A 19,633-nucleotide genomic window follows, 5' to 3' on the forward strand; every position below is an offset into this window, starting at 1 on the left:
CAGCACTTGTCCAGTCTTTTTCCTCCTTTCCTGTCTTCCAGCTCTACAGAGCTTTCCTTATATAGTTAGGAGTTATCCTGATGATACAGTGTATCCATTAGTTACAGGAGGTGGAGGACAAACCCAGTCCAACACCGAGGTGTTTATGGAAGGATAATAGGTGATTGCAGACTCCCTGGAAGGGCAGAGATCCAGGTCTGGAATCTACCTGAGAGGAAGCAAAGCAAAACTAGGCATGGGCTGCCCCTGGCAGGGTCAGGCACAGACTGCACAGCTGATGCCCCTGGGCTTGGAGGCTGTAGCCTCTGGACCTGCTGCTGTTGAGCGCTGGGTGTCTTTGCTGCAGCCTTTGTCAGGTACGTGCCCTCTGACACCTGCTTCTCCCATCGCCAGCTGCTGAACACAAGCCTGGCGTTCAGAAGCCCTGCCTTGCTTCCACGGTCTTGGACAATTCTGCTCTGTCCCAGACTTCCAAGCCCCATCCAGCGAAGCAGACCCCTTGTACCAGTTATCTGTTGCTGCATAACAAAGTCCCCATGGCTTGGAATCACAGTGCTCATTGCTTATCTGCCAGAGTCACTGTGGGTCAGGGATTTGGGAGAGGCAGGGCACTTCTGGCTTGGGCGGGGAGTCTCTCGTGTAACAGCAGGTGGGTGCTGATTTGTTTGGGGACCATCTCAAAGGCTGCTTCACTCTCATATCTGGCGCTGGGCTGAGGAGACTGAGGCTGGGAGAGTGGGGCTGGGGCGGCTGGAGCTCCCGGGCATCTCGGTGCAGTCTCTGCAGACTTTCCAGCATGGTGAGTTCAGAGGCGCTGGTCTTCTTAAGTCAGCTTGGGGCTCCTAAGGTGTGTGTCCTGAGCTGGGCAGCAGCTTCACACATTGTCCCTGCTGCGCCCTTCTATTGGGTTGCAGTTACAAAGATTGGCCAGGTTCCAGGGAAGGGGAGCTGGACGCCACCTCTCAGAGGAGAAAAGTCAGGCCACCTTGTGGAAGAGCAGGCGTGATGGGAAACACAGTCGCCCCCAGGTGGCTTCTGGGTAACCTCCATCTCCCGGGAAGGCAGTGTAGCCACCAGGGCTTACCCTGCAGTGGGGGTCTTACCCTTATCTCCTGTGGTTGTCTCACCCTCATCCCCTGTGGTTGTCTTCTCAGCCATGAGTTGAGCTCTCTGGTCATTCCAGCTCCCTGGGAAGCTGATGGCAAGCCCTGTTCTCTCCATCCAGCTTGTGACCTCGTGTGCTAGGTTGAGTAGGGTCCACCCCAAATCCACATCCACCGGGAACCTCAGAAGGTCACCGCATTCAGAAGCAGGGTCTTTGCCTGTGTAATCAAGCCCAGATGAGATCACATTGGGTTGGGGTGAGCCCTAAATCGGGTGGCTGGTGTCCTTACGGAAAGAAGAGAGGAGGGACCTCCCTGGTGGTCCAGTGGTTAAAACTCCACACTCCCAGTGCAGGATGCCCGTGTTCAAAACCTGGTCAGAACCAGATGCCATATGCCGTCACTCATGTTGCAGCTAAGGCCCGGCACAGCCAAAATAAATAAATATTGAATAAAAGAGAGAGAGGACCCAGAGGAAAGATAGTGTACAGACCCAGACTCACAGGGAGAAGCCACGTGGCAACAGAGGCTCAGGCTGCAGGGATGCGTCCAGCTGCCCAGGACACCGAGGGCGGCCGTGGCAGGGACTGAGAGAGGCTCAGCCCAGATCCACCCCCAGCGCCTGCAGGAGGAACCACCTGCAGACACCATAATTCCAGACTCCTGGCTCCTGAACGATTAGAGAACGCATTCCTGTTGTTTTAAGCTCCCCGGTTAGAGGTTTGTTACGGCAAACCCAGGAGACCTATGCAGTTGACAGTGACATTTTGGTCCCCTGACAAATTGAGGGTCTGGCCGGCTGGTTGGTGGCTGAATTCCGACCTGGTGCAAAGGCTCAGAACGCGCAGGAATGAGGCCTGGGGACACTGTGCAGTGTGGCCGAAGGAGGTCACGGTCCAGGAGACACGAGGGTGGTGCCGGCTCTGTGGACGGGCAGGACTCGGGTGACGCATGAGTCACTGGTGTGTGTTTGCTTGCTCCGGTCTCTTATGTTCTAACCGTGAAAATCCAGCTTGGCCTTCCCAGGTGCGTCCTGTGTCTCCCGCCTCTGGAGCAGCCTGGCTTCTGTCAACACAGGCGCTGTTTACAGTGGCCGCGGCTGTGACCTTCAGGGCCAGGAGGACGGCTGCCCTGGTGGAGTCAGGCTCTGCTTCCACGCTCACACTCGGGGCCTCGTTATTCTCCAAAATACTGAGGGATGGAGACCCACCCTGGGGCTTGAGGGAGGGCTCCCACGTCCTGAGCTCTCGGTGTGACCCTCGGAGGCAATGGGGCGTCTTCCTCTTGGAGCCGCTTCTCCTGTGCAGGTTGGCTCAGACGTTGCCTCCCCTGAGGGGCCCCTGTGTGCCTCATCTACCACCACCCTCACCTCTCCTGGTTTATTCATCTGCCCTCACCCCAAGGTCATCTGCAGTGACCTTGTTAGTGTGTTTCCTTGTTTTTATTTATTCCTTTATATTTTTTGGCTGCCCCCTGGGGCATGTGGGACTCTCAGTTCCACGACTGGGACTTGAACCTGTGGCCCTGTGTTGGAAGCGTTCTTCATGCCTCTTCAAGAATCTCCTATCAGTGGGACCCTGGCTCTGTGGGGGACGGATTGACTACAAACAGCAAATGGAATTTGTAGGGTTGGGAGTGGAATGGGGTCATTTTATTGTTGGTTGTGGTGGAGTTACAGGACTTAATGAAGTTGCCCAAACTCACAGAACTCTGTACCCAAAAGGATGAGTTTTACTGAATGTAAATAGTATTTTACTTAAAAAAAAAAAATGTTTACAAGTGATAAGACCAAGGGTGAGGCCAAGAATAATTAATGCAGGTTTGGGGAAGAAATGGGAAGCGAGGATCCGGAAGTCTTCCTGGAGGTGGTGGTCCTCACACTGAGACTAGAGAAAGTGTTTGTTGAACTTGAACCGGGAGGAGAGGAGAGAGGGCGGGATTTCAGGCGGAGGAACAGCAGGAGTGACACAGTTCTGCAGACGCCGAAGGCTGGATGTGCCCGGAGGGGAAGGCAGGCCTGGCTCCGTTCCTGCAGGGCCAGCTCAGTCTTGCTCAGGCATTTGGACTTCAGAGTGACCTCGTTGGCTTCTGGTTTGGAAAACTCACCATGGAGCAGGAGGGTGGGATGAGGGAGCCAGGCTAAAGGCGGGAGGGCTGGTCCAGATGTTCTTTGCCTAACAGTGTACATCCTTGACTGAGGCATTTTGTCATTTTGTCGCTCCCAGACATTAAGCAAGCACGTGCCACTTCACCAGTAGAATGCAAGAGACACAGGGCAGTTTCAGCCTGTTCTTGTCTCCCCAGCTTCTGTTAACAGTGCTGGCAGGTGGCAAGTGCTTGGCTAATATCTGTTGAGTGACAGAGTGGGCTTTCATTGAGCAGAGTGCCTTGGAGATTCATCCTCGGTCTCACGTCTAGCAGTGTTTTCTTCTCTTTTATCCAAGGGTGCTGTTTCCATGTATGAATGTTTGTTTATCCCTTCACCAGCTGAAAGACCTTAGTGCTGTTTCCAGTTATTGGTTATACAGTGTTAGTCACTCAGTGATGTCCGACTCTTTGTGATCCCATGGACTGTAGCCCACCAGGCTTCTCTGTCCGTGGGATTCTCCAGGCAAGAATAGTGGAGTGGGTTGCCATTTCCTTCTCCACGGGATCGTCCCAACCCAAGGATCGAACTTGGGTCTCCTGCATTATAGGCAGATTTTTTTACCATCTGAATCACCAGGGTGGCGCATGCTGCTGTAAACATTAGGGTACAGATCTTTGCATGATTGTGTGTTTTCGTTTCTCTTGGGTAAATACCTAGATGTGGATTGCTGTGTCATAGTAAGCGTGTATTTCACTTGTTAGAATAAACTGCCTAGCTGTCTTCTGAAGAGGCTGCACCGTTTTGCACTCCCGTCACTGGCTCCACGATGTGTTTCTTCCTTGTTGTTTCAGCAGAATGCGCTGATGTACACACTAGAGGGTGCAGAGGAGTCATGGGCTGGGGTGGCTAACATGCAGGTTCCCCAGGCCCTACCCTCGAGGCATCCCTGGGTGTGTCTTAGACCTCCCTGAGAGCCCCCAGGAGAAGCAGGAGTCCTTTGTGGGGGCAGAGAGAACCCCAGATCTTGATGCAGGCACTCGGTTTCAGTGTCCAGCTCCGCCGCTAGCTTCTGGGTCACCTCTGTGAATCATCTGTCGCCTCCGAGCCTCAGTTTCCTCGTTAGTAAAATAGATGTGAAAATCACTGAGCTTCCTAGTTCGCTGTGAGGGCTTAATGCGTTACTGTGTGAAGGGGCCTGGTTCTAGGTAGGTGTTCAGTAAACGTTGCCGATTTTGGTCAACTGCAAAGATTTTAAATGCTTCCTGCTCCCTTTAGCTAACGGCCTCATATTTTAATGTTTTTATTGATGCGTAGCATAAGGAAGAAAGTGCCCCGAAGACAAGTGTACAGTTCAGTGAATTCTCACACGTAGAACTCATCCGTGACGCCAACGCCCCACCAAAACGGGACGTGACCACATCCCTGGGGCTCCCCTCAGTTCACGCTCATCAACCGCCTTCCAGACTGACCTCTCCTGGACCTGTGACTGTAACGGCCTTGATTGTGAAACACTTTTGTTTTTCTAGTATAGCTAAGATGTGCTCAGTGAAGCTTAGGTTGAAAACACGGAAGGCAGAAGCATAGAGACAGCCTGTTAACATATTGAACAGCCTTTTAAAATGCTCATTTTTTTATTGAGATCTAACATAAGACTGCACAGGTTGTAAGCATAAGGCCCAATATATTTTCACTGGGTGACCACCTCACGTTAATCACCAAATTGAAATTGAGAACAATACGGCAAGAACCGCTGTTCCAAGGAGATAGATCAGCTTTGCCCAAACAGCCTTGTTAATCTTATTTATAGTTTTTGATAATTTATTTTATTGAAGGATAGTTGATTTACAATGTTGCATTAACTTCTGCTGCTTAGTTATACCTACATATACACATAAATGTATATATATATTCGTACATATATAAACACACACACACACATTCTGTTCCACATTCTTCACCATTTGGCCTAGAGCAGGATATTGAATATAGTTCCCTCTGCCACACAGTAGGACCTTGTTGCTTATCCCTCCAATAGATAATAGTGGGCATCTCCTAACCCCAGCTCTCACTCCATCCCTACCCCCGGCTCCTCCTAGGCAATGACAAGTCTGTTCTCTGTGTCCATGAGTCTGTTTCTTAAATAAGTTTATTGGTGTCCTGTTTTATTTTTTATTATTATTTTTGATATTATTTTATGTATTTGACTGTTATGGGTCTTACTGCACCATGCAGTATCTTTTAGTTTCGCCATGTGGGATCTAGTTCCCTGACCAGGGATTGGACCTGAGCCCCCGCACTGGGAGTGTGGAGACTTAGCCGCTGGACCACCAAGGAAGGTCCCTGTTTGTACCATATTTTGGGTTCCACAATGTAAGCGATATCATACGATATTTGTCTTTGTCTGTCTCACTTCACTTCACTTAGTATGATAATCTCTAGGTCCAACCGTGTTGCTGACAATGGCATCATTTCATCCTTTTTTGTGGTTGAGTAATATTCCATCGTGTATGTGTACCACGTCTTTATCCATTCATCTGCCTGTCGATGGTTGTTTCCATATCTTGGTTATTGTGACTAGTGCTGCTACGAACATAGGGGTGCATGTATCTTTTTGGATTAGTTTTGTCTGGATATATGCCCAGGAGTGGGATTGCTGGATCATATGATAATTCTAATTTTAGTTTTTTGAGGAACCTCCATACTGTTTTCCACAGTGGCTGCACCAACTTACACTCCCACCAACAGTGTAGGAGGGTTCCCTTTTCTCCATGCCCTCTCCAGGATTTGTTATTTGTTGACTTTTAAATAATGGCCGTTCTGACTGGTGAGGTGGTCCCTCATTGTAGTTTTGATTTGCATCTCTCTGATAATGAAGTGTTGAGCATATTTTCATGTGCCTGTCGGCCATCTGTATGTCTTCTTTGGAGAAATGTCTATTTAGGTCTCCTGCCTATATTTTGAGAAGCCCAAATTAAAACTACAGTAACAGAGGCTTTTCCACGCAGCCCTCGATTTGAATAGCAGACTCCTACAACGCAATAGCAAAAAACAAGCAAACAAAACCCAAACAACCAGCTTTAAAAATGGGTAAAACATGACAGCAATGATAAATCCATAGGAAAATTTGAAGGTGATGGGTATTTATTGCCTTGAATGCGCTGACGGTTTCACGGGGGTATGCAGAAGTCCAAATTCATCAGATTGTATACTTTGATTGTGTGCAGGTTTTTTTTTTTTTTTTTGTATACTAATTATACCTCAATAAAGCTGGGAAAAAACGAGGTGTGTGGGTCTGACCACTCCCATGCAGAAGCTTCTGTGTCGGGCCTGACCCTGACCAGGTCTGGAAGCCAGTTCTGGGTGGTACTTCCTCTCAGAGTCCTGCCACCCAGCAGCTGAGACTCAGCTTGTCCCCAGGGGACATGCACTTCTCTGAACAATATCAGGAAAGGAAGCCAAACTCAAAGCCTCTCAGGGGTTTTCTGGCTGTTTTTGGCTGTGGGGGTGGAGGGAGGAGGCTGGCAAGGCGCTGGGGCAGGGCAGTGGGCCTTGGCCTGGCCGCTGCGGTGACTGGCAGGGCAAGGAGGGCCAGGTTCAGAAGACCTACTCTCTAATAATGATTATTATGTGAGCAACTGCTGCTTTATTGAAGGCTGTGTTGTGCTAAGCTGTGTTAGCCATTCATTTTTTAAACAGCCTTCTAAGGTAGGCTTTTTTTTTTCCCCCAATAGCTTTATTAAGACATAATTCACATCACATACAGTTCACCCATCTAAAGCCTACAGTTCAGTGGCCTTTAGTATCTTCACAGAGCTGTTCAGCCATTATCACAATCTATTTTAGAATATTTTCATCCCTCCACAGAGAAACCCTGTACCCCTTCCAAGACCCCCCATGTCCCCCCCAGTCCCAGGCAACTACTAATATACTTTCTATCCCTACAGGTTGCTTGTTCTTGGTATCCCAAAAGTAGATTGAATGATGGGGAAATTGAAGGTTCAGAGAGGGTAACTGACCAGCTTAAGGTCACACAGCTAAGGAAGTGGCCTTGGAATTTGAACCCAGATCCCCATGTCCTCCAGATCCACGCTTTCTCACTGCAGCATGGGCCTTTTTCTTCTTCCTGTCAATAACAATACTGAAAATAGTCAACCGTGATGGCTGAACTGTTTTGCCTGTTTTATCGCTCCGTTGTCTCATTTAATCATTATAATCACCCCTGGGAGGTAGGTACAGTTATTATACCCATTTTTGCAAAGAGGGAAACTGAGGCACAGGGTGGGGGCTGCTAATGGTCCAATACATCATGGCTGCTAGCAAATGGAAGAGGGTTATGAAGAAAAACACGATCATCCTTGAGGACTGGTGAGGGACAGAATAGCAAGTCCAGACAATGCTGGTTAAAACACAGTTTTCTTTCAGATTATTCCCTCCCTCCCCCTTCTTCTTTCTTTTTATATGAAAAGGAAAAGAAAGTTCCCTCCACCCTTTGAGGTCACTTCCTGACCCATTTGTGAATCTATGCGGAGTGGTTACACGGGCACCTCTCCCTGCTTGCATTCCTCCTAAATGCCGGGGATGGGTCCTGGGCCTGTGTGCCCCCGGGCTCCAGCACCAGACAGACTCGGGTTCAAATTCTGCTTCCACCGCCCCCCCACCCCCATTTAATGCCCTTGAGCCCTAGCATAGCTAACTTGTGATGGGGACTTTCCACTACATGTATATCTGAATATACAGGGTGGCTTCTCCCCCCACCCCTTATGCCTTGGAGAAGAAATGTCATTTTGTATTTGAGCCTTCCCAGAACCAGGGCTATTATCTCAGTGACTTTATAAAGTTGCAGAAAAACAGGCAATGTGGAGCCCCAAACACTCCCATTCATCGCATTGGATTCCTTTAGCTGTTTACCTGAAAAATGAAAACAGTGAAAAAGAGGAAAAGCAATTAAAAATATGAAAAAAATCAAATTGCCATCTCCAGCACAACAGACATTTTAACTCCAAAAATGCTGTAGGCTCACAAGAAAAGTAAGCTGAAGTAGGTGCTCCGTGTTCTTCTTTCTTGCTTGATTCCCGGGGACCAGGGAGATCTCCAATCAGAATCAGCACCTATCTGGACCGAGAAGAGGAGCCAGGGCTTCCCACAGTGGTTTCCAAAGCCAACTGCCTTTAGTTTCATCTGATCAGCAAGAAATTTAACATGGTCCACTATACACATGGACTTTGTAATAATAAATTCTACACATAGGCGGTTGTACCACTTTATCATATACATTAGATAACATGTACCAGAATAGAAATGATAAAAAGGATCGATGGAAATATAAATTGAAGTTCTTAAAAAAAGCAAATGAATTTAACCCAGATTTATCATTCCTGGGGAGGTGGCCCCATGTTTTCAAGTGGTTTCAAGGATTTCTTTAAAAAGCAGTGCAATAACTGATCTATAGGAAATAGCAAGTGTACACCCCTGGGCTAGGAGCAGTGAAAAATGAGTCCAGCTTGCCTAAAGTCAGCACATGAGCCCTGTGGCTTTAGATATCATATCTTCAGCTAGAGCAACATTCATAGATTTAAAAAAATGCTGTAAGTCAAGTGGCTCAGGAGTAGAACTGACTTGTCCTGATAACTCTATAGGTAAAAGAAAGTCTCTCTCTCGTCACAGCAGACACGTCCAAGATGCATATGGAAGGTCTGAATAAAACAGCTTCATGAAACAGGAAAGAGGAAAAGAGCAATATTTCTCAAAGAATATGTTACATCATACAATATGCGACTTGAAATAGGCTTGGTGTAGCTCAATGAATCAACTAAATCCCATCACTAGGCACTTGACGGTGTCATCTATACGCATAGAAGTTTATAGAGTGAGCCGTAAAATAATCTCTCATTGGGAAAACGAGAGATCAGTTCTCTTGGTATTCCATGTTCCCTAGAACAAACTTTTGGGACTTTGATCCTGTCTGACAGATGAGCAAGCTGAGCTTAGGGTATTTATGTGGTTTGTTCCATGTAGTAAGAGGCGGTCAGACACCTGCGCAGACTCAGTGACGATCTCACAGTAGGACCATGAACTGCCAATTCACGGGGGTTACAAGGGAGCATATTAAATGCATGTAAGACACACGTGTGCAGTGAGCGCTCCATACATGCTGGTCTCTCTGGAAATTCTCTCTCCACCTTGCAAGGGACCTGGGGCAGGCAGGTGGATCCCCTTCTGCTGCCTCAGTTTCCTCCTCGGCCCGCGGAGGCGCGATCCCGAGGCTGGCCCGCCCCCGAGAGGGAGCACGCGGCGCCCCGGGTGCTCAGAGCAGCGGGCGGCGCTGGGCCCGCCTCGGGGCCGGGGGTGGGGCGGGCCGGGGCGCAGGGGCGGCCCCGGAGGAGTCACGTGGCGCGCGGCCGCGGCCGAAGGAGAAGTAGCAGCGCCCGCGTTGGAGGGCGTGCGCGGCAGGGAGTGCCTGGAGCCCGGACGGCGGGCGGCTGCGCGCGGGACCCCGGAGCCGGGACCCGCGGCGGCGGCGCGGCCAGGTGAGTGGCCGGGTCGGGCGGGGCCGCCCCGGGGGCGTGCGCCCGGGGGACGCGCGCCCGGAAAGCCGCGTCCAGGGAGGGGGTCCTGCGCGGGGCGCAGCTGGCGCGAGCAGGGGTGGGGCGCGCCGCCCGAACCCCGCTCGCTGTGCCCAGCGTCCGGGCGGGGACGGCCACTTCCTCACCCCGGACCGGCGCCACTCTGTCGGTTGATGCCCCGGGGCAGCCCGGCTTTGAATGGGAACCGGAGGAAGCTGCGCGGCTTGCGGTCGGGGGTTCGCGCCAGCGCCTGAGTTCTAGGCTCCGGTGGCCCTGGGGGTCCCGCGTGGAGTCGGGCGTGTCTCCTGGCCACCTCTGTGCCCAGGGCTTGTGGACTCCAGGCGCAGGCCGGCCCCTGGCACTTCCTCGCACTACACAGGTGGTTGCGGGTGGGTGGGTGGCGAGCGATACCAAGGAAGGCGCAGCCCTTTGCCCTGAGAGATTGGAGGGTTTTCGAGGGATCCAGGGTTCCCTGTCTGCCCCACAGCGGTGTGCACAATTATGTTTGGGCGACTGTGCGTTTTCCTGGTTATGCTGTGGAATCGCGGAGGGGTGGTTACCCCACAGCGGAAGAATTTGAGGGAAAGACGAGCCCGGTGTGCACCCCGGCGGAGGGGGTGTTGGCAGCTGGATTCCAGAGGGGGCCTGGGATGGCTCTTCTAGCACCCTGATCTTGAACTAGAGTAAGAAAGTGTGGGGTGGCTGGGTGGGGGTGACGCGCACGGGAAACAGGTGGCCTTGTCAGTCAACGTAATTAGAATTTCGGTTCCAGCTGTGTAACCTTGGGCACATCAAAGACTCTGAGCCCCCGTTTCTTCCCCTGGATACTTGGGCCACCCAGGCCTACATCCCAGGGCTGTATGCAGAGTTGGGGCTTATCTGCCACTTTTTGACCCTCTGGTTAAGGGCCCTGAGTGGGGACCTGGGCCAGCCTCGGCAGCTACAGCCTTGCAGGCAGTTTTGAGTCCCTGGCGGTCCCAAGCAGGTCTCCTTATTACAGAGACTAATGCCGCGTGTGTACCACTGCAGGGTTCCCCGATCCTCAAATTGCCTAATGATACCGGCCCCCTTCTCCCTAAGCTTGTGAAACTCCTCTGGAGGAGGCAAAGCCAGGACCCCCATAAATAGCCCTTGGGCTGAGTGGAGTTGATGGAAAATTGAAAATGAGAAAACTTTTGAAACCGTGTCTTTACTTAGAAAACACTAAAAACTCAAAGCAGAAAAGCTCATCCATTATGTTAGCACTTAAATTAGTCATAAGCCCATGGTCAGACCCTTTACGTTCTCCCACTCTCCAAAAATAACCATTCCTTCTAGGTTTATAAGCAGACAGCCTTTAAAAAAAATCATTAAAAATTAATTAATTTATTTTGATTGGAGACTAAGTACTTTACAGTATTGTAGTGGTTTTTGCCTTACATTGACGTGAATCCGCCATGGGTGTACATGTGTCCCCCATCCTGAACCCCCCTCCCACCTCCCTCTCCATCCCATCCCTCAGGGTCATCCCAGTGCATCGGCCCTGAGCGCCCTGTCTGATGCATTGAACCTGTTTCACATATGGCAACAGACAGCCTTTTTAAACATGTAATAATATTTATTAGTTTGCACCTCTTTTTCATCTGCCTCACAAATCTTTCCAGATCACAGTACCTGTAAATCTTCCTCCTTCTTTTCAGTAGCTACTGAACATTCTTTAATGTGGGCTTCCCTGGTGGTTCAGTGGTAAAGAATCTGCCTGCCAATTCAGGAGACATGAGTTTGATCCCTGGATCAGGAGGATCCTCAGGAAACGGAAATGGCACTCTAGTATTACTGTCTGTGAAATCCCATGGACAGGAGCCTGGTGGGCTACAGCCTGTGGGGTCGTAAAAGAGTCAGATGCGACGGAGCAGCTAAACAATTCTTTAACGTGTATGTCCCATCATGTAAGGGATACCCCCCCCCCCCACCCATTCATGGGCAGCTGAATTGTTTCCTGATCTTTCCTCTTACAAATATTTTTGGTGCGTTTTTCTGCACAATGCTGGATCAAAGCAGATGCATGTTTTACATTTTAATAGATGCTCGCAGGTTGCCCTAAAAAAAATAAAAGTGCAACTAAGGCACACCCGTACCTGCCATGGCTGACCCTGCCGAGTTCCTCCAGTGAGAATGTGAGTCACCCTGTTTCTGCAGGTGGGTGTGACATGCAGCGATAACACCCCTCCTGCCCCCAGAGGGGCTGTCACCTTTCAGGGATGCGACTGTGCCCGGAGTCCAAGGGAATTGTCTTGTGGGATTTTGTATGAAATCCTGCCCTGCTCTGAGGAGTGCTGAGAGCCTTGAAGAGAAGAAAACTGTTTCCTGGTTCTGGGTCCTTGCATTACTTTTTAAAAAATCTTTATTGGAATATAGTTGGCTTAGAATGTGTTAGTTTCTGCTGTGCAGCAGAATGAATCAAGTATATACACACATACGTGTTACGTGTGCTCAGTTGCTTCCATTGTCTCGACTCTTTGCCACCCTCTGGACTGTAGCCCGCCAGGCTCCCCTGTTCACGGGATTTTCCATGGCGAGAACACTGGAGTGGGTTGCCATGCCGTCTTCCAGGGGATCTCCCCGACCCAGGGATCGAAGCCATGTCTCCCGCCTTGCAGGCTGATTCTTTACAGTTGAGCCACTGCTTAAGCCCATATATATACATGTATTTACTCTTTTTTAGATTCTTTTCCATATAGGTCATTCTAGAGTATTGAGTAGAGTTCCCTGAGCTATACGGTAGGTCCTCATTAGTTACCTCCAGGAGTGTGTATATGTCGATACCAGTCTCAATCTATGTTCCCTTTTCGCCCAGGAACCATAAGTTTGTTTTCTGCATCTGTGACCCTTTATTTTCTTTGTAGATGGCTTCATTTGTACCTTATTCCACATATAAACGATGTCATATGATAATTTGTCTTTCCCAGAAGTTTATTTCAAAGAGAAGAACATGAAAAGTAGGATCTTATTAAATCTCAGCCTCATTTGTGTTTAACACCATAAGTCATTTTATAAAATTACCCAGGGAGGATGAGAAACAGGAACAAGAAAGGGATTTCAAGTCTATTTCTTTCTTTTTTTTTTTTTTGAAAGCAGAAGCAAAATAGAAATTGCCGGTGATGGCTAGTGCCCTCCTCCGGGGTCAAGGCCTTGGAGACCTTGTCTTAGTTGCTGAAGTGTTGAACCCTGAAAGCCCGACTTGGGAGCTGGTGGATTTTAATGGTTGACTCCAGGGATCTTGTGGCCGTAAGGATGCTTTCCTGGTTCTTAGAGAAGGACGTGAGAGACTTGATGTTTATGGTTGAGCCAGTCTGCTGGGCTTCTGAATGGGGAGTGACCAGAATCCTGGGAAGGTTAGTGCAGGGCCCTCGGGCCCTGGTGCTTCCAGGTCGGCTGGTTTAAGTGGCGGTGTTGTGAGAGGGGGTGTGCTTCTCATTTGTGCCCTGCTACACCTGGGAGTGGGGAACTCGAGAGCTGTGTCCTGCTCCTGACACTTTGCAGCTGTGTGACCTTGGATGAGTCCTTTGACCTCTCTGCGTGGTTAGTTACTATCTGACCAGATTGTGAATGCCAGAAGGGGGTTGCAGAAGGAGCAGGGGCATGGGATTCAGACCCGGGTTCCCATCCTGATGTTGCCACGTCTCCGTGACCTTGATCACGTGATTTCACCTCCCAGGCCTTGAGTTTGCAGCGCCAGTATTTCTGAGGTAAATGAGATGAACCCGATACGGCAGGTGCAGGCACTCGGGAGGGCCAATAAACAGCAGGTTTTCCAGGGCAGAGACTGGCCTCAGGCCCCTTGCTGACCTGGAATAGGGATGGTGAGGCGGGAGGCTCGGATCAGGCAGGGTTCCTGCACACCCTTGGCCCCTGGGCTTTTGTTTCAGCCAGTTCCTCGGACTAGAGCGCCGTCCCCTCCCGCTTCATCTCTTTTAAAGATTGGATTCAGATGCCCTCTTCCCCTAGAAGCTTCCTCTGAGCACTGTTAAGTTCCCAGCCTCACCTTAGACTCAGTTGGGGACCCCTTCCTGCTGCTCCCTCGAGACCCCCACGTCTCTGCTTCTGCAGAATCATGGAGCTGATGTTTCCTAATGGGTGGAGAGCAGGTGTAATTTATGATTTTATTGCTGGGCTGTCAGCACACCTGGGAGGTGCCCCTGGCTGTGGGGGGAGGGGGAGGGGGAGGGGGACGAGGGCAAAGGACAGGGCCCGGGCCTCACCTCTCGTTTGCGTGCGAGTCCACCGTCCGTGCCTGTTATAGAGCTGACCCTTGGTTAACACTTTGATCAGCTGGCTGATTAATATCATCGGAGGCCCTGCTAGATGCTGTTTTTGTTGTTCAGTTGCTCAGTCATGTCCAACTCTCTCCGGCCCCGTGGACTGCAGCACATGAGGCGTCCCTGTCCTTCACCGTCTCCCGGAGTTGGCTCAAACTCACGTCCATTGAGTTCGTGATGCCGTCCAACGTTCTTATCTTCTGTCATCCCCTTCTCCTCCTGTCCTCAATCTTTCCCAGCATCAGGTCTTTTCCAGTGACTTGGCTCTTTGCATCAGGTGGTCAGAGTTTTGGGAGCTTCAGCATCAGTCCTTCCAGTGAATATTCAGGGTTGATTTCCTATAGGATTGACTGGGGGCTGTACAAACATTGTGGGGTCTAGTCCATCCAGAGCCCCTCGAGGGTGGTGTTATTCCCATTATACAGCTGGAACAGCTGAGACCCTGATTTTGAGCAGCTTGGCACAGAGGCTGTGAGGAGGCCCAGGCAGCCCTGGCTGAACACCCAGCTTCTCTGCAAAGAACTGTGGGAGCCTAAAGGGGTTTGGAGGTGGGGACAAGATAAGAAAGATACAGGGATAGAGACACAGGTGTAGAGAATGGCTTGTGGGCACGGGGAGGGGAAGGGCAGGGTGGGATGTGTTGAGAGAGTGGCGCTGACATGTACATACCCTACCACGCGTGGAATGAACAGCTCGTGGGAAGCTGCTGCGGAGCACGGGGAGCTGAGCTCTGTGCTCTGTGCTGACCTCGAGGGGTGGGGTGGGGTAGGGGGTGGGAGGGCGGTCCTAAAGGGAACGGATAGATGGTGTACGCACATGTGTGCCTGCTCAGCCATGTCTGACTGTGCGACCCCATGGACTGCAGCCTGGCAGGCTCCTCTGTCCGTGGGATTTCCCAGGCGAGAATACCGGAGTGGCTTGCCACTTCCTTCTCCAGTGTGTGGTACACACATAGCTGATTCACTTTGTTGTACAGCAGAAGCTTACACAACATTGTAAAGCAATTATACTCGATGGACGTGAGTCTGAGTGAACTCCGAGAGACGGTGATGGACAGGGAGGCCTGGCATGCTGCGATTCATGGAGTTGCAAAGAGTTGGACACGACTGAGCGACTGAGCTGCACTGAACTGATATATATATATATATATACTGAGTGGGAAAGGGGGAAGAAAGATACAGGCAACAGTGGACAGTAACAGGAGCTAAACCTGAGCGTCACTGACCGTGAATCTTTGTTTTAAGGGCCGAGATACACTATCTGGTTTAGTCTGCAGAACCTTCAGCCTTCCTTGAAGGAGAATCCTTTGTCTGTTTTCTTCCCCTTTACAAGGGTGGGATTCAGCCCTGGGGGTGTAGTGACTTGGGGTAGGGGCTGTGGTCAGGTCCCTCAGAGCGAGGGGCCCTGAGTCTTCGGACGTTTGGAGGCAGGATGTTGGGGGCGGGGTAGGGTTGTACAGAGCATAGCTCTGGGAGCGAGCTGTATTCGCTCTTACTCTTTCTGTTTCTGTGCTTTTATTTTGGGCCGTGCCAGGCCTTCCTTGCTTTGCTTGCACTCTCTCTAGTTGTGGCCGGTGGGGGCCACTCTCCATGACATTGCTTCTGGGCTTCTCCCTGCGGAGGCTGCTCTTGCTGCAGAGCCCGGGCTCTGGGCACGTGGTCTTCAGTAGCTGTGGTGTGCAGGCTCAGCTGCTCTGCGGCGTGTGGAGTCTTCCCGGACCAGGGGTCGAACCTGTGTCCCCGCCGTTGGCAGGTGGAGTCTTATCCACTGCACCACCAGGGAAGTCCCGCTCTTGTTTTTTTTTTTTTTTTTTTTTATTCATTTATTTTTAATTGGAGGATAATTGCTTTATAACGTGTTGGTTTCTGCCATACATCAGCATGAATCAGCCATAGGTATGCCTACGTCCCCTTCCACTCTTCTTCTTAAAGCATCCTTTTGGTTCCTGGTCTGAGAGTTCACTCCAGGGTCTGGGGTGGGAGCAGGCGGCCAGACTGACCCACGTGTATAAGATCCCTGGAGGGAGCAGGGACGCAGGGGGACCCACTGCTTTCTGGGCTTGCTGGTGGGCTAGATGCGGGCGTGAGAGGAGCCAGGCAAGGAAGGCTCTGAGACCTGGGGCCCAGGCACCTCTCTGGGGAGCTCCGACTGTTCAGGAGGGTGAGGGGTGACCAGGGCCACCACCGGAAGCCGAGCTGCACACAAGGTACTTCGCTGGTGGCTTCCTACTCAGAGTGGGGCTCCCAGGGGTCATGTGGCCTGCTCAGGGCCGCACGGTCAGCGGGGGCCTCCACGCGGGGCTGCGGGGCCATGCTGGTTTCTGCCCTTTCTGCTCCATTTCCATGCAGAGGTGTCCACGGACCCATTTGGGCGGTTTTTTTTCTCTATTCCCGGCTCCACTCGGGAAGTAAAGGGTTGGTTAGAAGTCTCTGGGAGGGGTGTCAGGGTTGGGGCGGGAGCCAGCCTGGGCTTCTTTGGCTATTCAAATATTCTACAGCATGAACCTGCTTGGGGAAGGAGAGGTGGCGGCCAGGTTGGGGTGATTTGGTTATTCAAAGCCCAGATAACCGTTGGCTCACTGAGGTCAAGGGCTCCACCCACACCTTGCTTCCATTTAAACGTCTGAGCAGCTGGTGAGCCCCGCTGCCACCAGCGCCTTCTCCCCAAGCTTATCCTGATGGGCATGAGATGGGATTTTGGCTTTTGAAGCTTCCTCCTGTTAACCGAAGCCCGCTCAGTTAACTGAAACCAGTTTCCCCTTGCTTCCTCCCTCCAGCCTCCTTGTTCACCCCCTTCCTCCTCGCCTCCCCCCGCACTGGGAGCAGACGACAGTGAGCACCATGGCCAACGTGGACACCCTCCCGGAGTACGAGAAGAGTCAGATCAAGCGGGCCCTGGAGCTGGGCACTGTCATGACCGTGTTCAGCTTCCGCAAGTCCACCCCGGAGCGGAGGACGGTCCAGGTGATCATGGAGACGCGGCAGGTGGCCTGGAGCAAGACGGCCGACAAGATCGAGGGCTTCCGTGAGTACCTCTCACCACCCCGCCTGGAGCAGCGGGCCCTGCAGCCGTCATCAGTTCGACCCCTTCTTCTGAAAAGGAAAAGCGGCGTCACTTTGTCTGGATCTCTGATGGGGTTTGGGGCAGGTGGGGGACGTCGGCCAGGAAAGCCCTGGTGCGGAGGCGTGCGTGGGCCAGCTTGGAAATGACCTCCAGACAGCTTGCCTGGGCTGCTGGGGGCTGAGCGCACCATCTCACGGCCTCGGGGACCGTGTGGTCTGCGTTGATGGTCAAGCCGTGTGCCCTCTTGAGGGCTCACTGGCCAGAGCTTGTGGAAAGTCATCAGTTGGTAGCCAGATGTGTGTTTTAGTGCAGATAGCAGAGCGAGAGGCCTGTGCTTTACTCCATGTGGACAGAGCATGTTGCTGAGTGTGTGGAGCCCTCCTGTGAAGCTCTGCTGCGAGTGGAGGCGGCTTCTTTTTTCCTTCCCCCTTACATTGGGCAGTGGGTTCAGATCCTCAAGTTCCTAAGGCCCCTTTTTCACTCAGAGTCCAGAGACTTAAGCAACGTCCAGTTGCAGAGACTTGCTTTAATGAGTTTTTATTGACTTCTTTTAAATTGAGAAACTAAAGCGTACGCTTGGGGAAAAATCAGACAATTCATAAATAAATGTGTCTCTTCCCCAGGCCCACCCCAGGCTCCAGAGGCCCGCTCCCGCCCAGGCTCTGTGGCCTTCTAGATGCCTTCTGTGCTTGTGGGACGTGTCTGTTGCTTTTTACACGAATGAGTACCTACTGCATATACTTACGCACTTCGATTTCTTTTTTAAATGCAGTAGTTTTCTTTAAAAAAAAGTTTTTATTCTCTCTGTTTGGCCGTGCTGGGTCTTCGTTGCTGCCTGGACCTTTCTCTAGCCGTGGCGAGCTGGGGCCACTCTCCAGCCGTGGTGTGCGGCTTCTCCTTGCAGTGGCGTCTCTTGCTGTGGGTCACAGGCTCTGGGGCGCCGGCTCTGTTGCCCCCCGGCTCTAGAGCAGAGGCTGTGTAGTTATGGTGCACAGGCTTAGCTGCTCTGAGGCGCGTGGGATCTTCCTGGATCAGAGATTAAATCTGTGTCTCCTGCACCAGCAGGCAGATTCTTTACCACTGAGCTGCCAGGGGAGGCCCCTGAGCAGTTACCCACTGAGGTGGTTTCTTATCAGCATATTGATCTGATCCTTCCATTGCCACGTAGCATTCTGGCTACAGTGTGATAGTTTAACCCCTAGAGACGGACGCTTTGGGTTTCTCCAGTCTTTTGCTACTAGCTGTAGCAACTGTACATGGATTCTTCCTTTCTTTTGCTAGCAGATTTATGGAGATACAATTCACATACCTTATAATTCATCCATTCACAGATTGGTATATTCCCAGGTATGTGCAGCCACCACAGTTTTAGAACATTTCATCACCCCTAAAAGAAACCCTGGACCCTCCAGCCATCCATCTGGTCCTCCTCCACCTCTCCTGCCCTAAGCAACCTTTCATCTCTCCATTCCCCTGTTCTGGACACTTCCTAGAAAAGGAATCATGTAGTATGTGGCCTTTTGCGACTGGCTTCTTTCACTTAACAGCATGTTCCCACGTTTTCACGATCCATCCGTGTTGTGTGTGTCTCAGGACTTGATTCCTTTATGTGGCCGGGTAATATTCCTTTCTACAAATATTCCGCAGTTTGTTGACCCATTCATCTGTTGATGGAAATTTGGGTTGTTTGCTCTTTTTGGCTGGTATGAATCCTGCCGCTGTGAGCTTTCATGAAGGATTTTTTGTGCGGCTGTGTGTTTTCATTTCTCCTGGGTGTATGCCCAGGGGCAGGGCTGCTCCTCAGCCAATGCAGTCACTTTGTTTGATCATTTTAGGAACCCCCTGGGCTGTTTCCCAAGTGGCCGCACTATTCTACATTTCCACCAGCTGCGTGTGGGGATCACCTTTGCATCATTCTTTCATGCGCGCATGTTGGGTTTATCTGAAGGACAGCGTCCTCCATGTGTGATTTCTGAGTTAGAAGGCACGGGGTATTTTTAACTTTAAAGGACGGTTGGATCATATCCCACAGAAGATCCTGAGGTGTTGGGGGCCCCTCTAGTTCCCCACATCCCCTCCCACGCTGCCATGGGGTCTGAACTTGGCAGCTCACAGGTGAACTCTGACAGTGTGACATGGCTCTTTGTTCGGTTTCTTTTATCATGAGTGAGATGAGGTAGCTTCCCAAAAGGTTTCTCCTGACTCTAGAGCCAAGATGACCTCCAACAGCACTGAGCCAGAGGGCCTGCTTTGACAGTGTCCGTGACTGGAGGCTGCCGGCCTTCTCCCCCACCCCACCACCCCGATTTTGTTTACATTGGCCTCACGACCTCCCAGGTGGCCCAGAGACCTGTGGCAGCTGGGGCGGGGATGGGGGCCTGCAGGGGCAGGACGGGCCCAACGGTAAACACAGGTGCCCCGCCGCACTGAGAGTGGATGGCCAGCCTGTGTCAGCCAGCTGGCCGAGCGCCAGAAACACCTGGTGAGGGGCATTCGAAGGTGTGCAGGCCTCTGGAG

At 51.4% G+C, this 19,633-nt stretch overlaps 1 protein-coding gene across 1 annotated transcript in view; it reads left to right on the forward strand.

Annotated features, from left to right (window-relative positions):
* The window catches only part of PLCG2 (phospholipase C gamma 2), a 157,704-nt gene continuing 147,671 nt past the window's right edge, over window positions 9,601-19,633 (forward strand). The window contains exons 1-2 of the mRNA XM_018061765.1: window positions 9,601-9,719; window positions 16,830-17,077. Of these exons, the coding sequence (XP_017917254.1) occupies window positions 16,894-17,077 (184 nt within the window). The 5' untranslated portion in view covers window positions 9,601-9,719; window positions 16,830-16,893. The remainder of the gene's footprint in view (window positions 9,720-16,829; window positions 17,078-19,633) is intronic.

The sequence above is a fragment of the Capra hircus genome, chromosome 18 (assembly GCF_001704415.2).
Source record: "Capra hircus breed San Clemente chromosome 18, ASM170441v1, whole genome shotgun sequence".
In the NCBI taxonomy this organism is placed as follows: Eukaryota; Metazoa; Chordata; class Mammalia; order Artiodactyla; family Bovidae; genus Capra; species Capra hircus.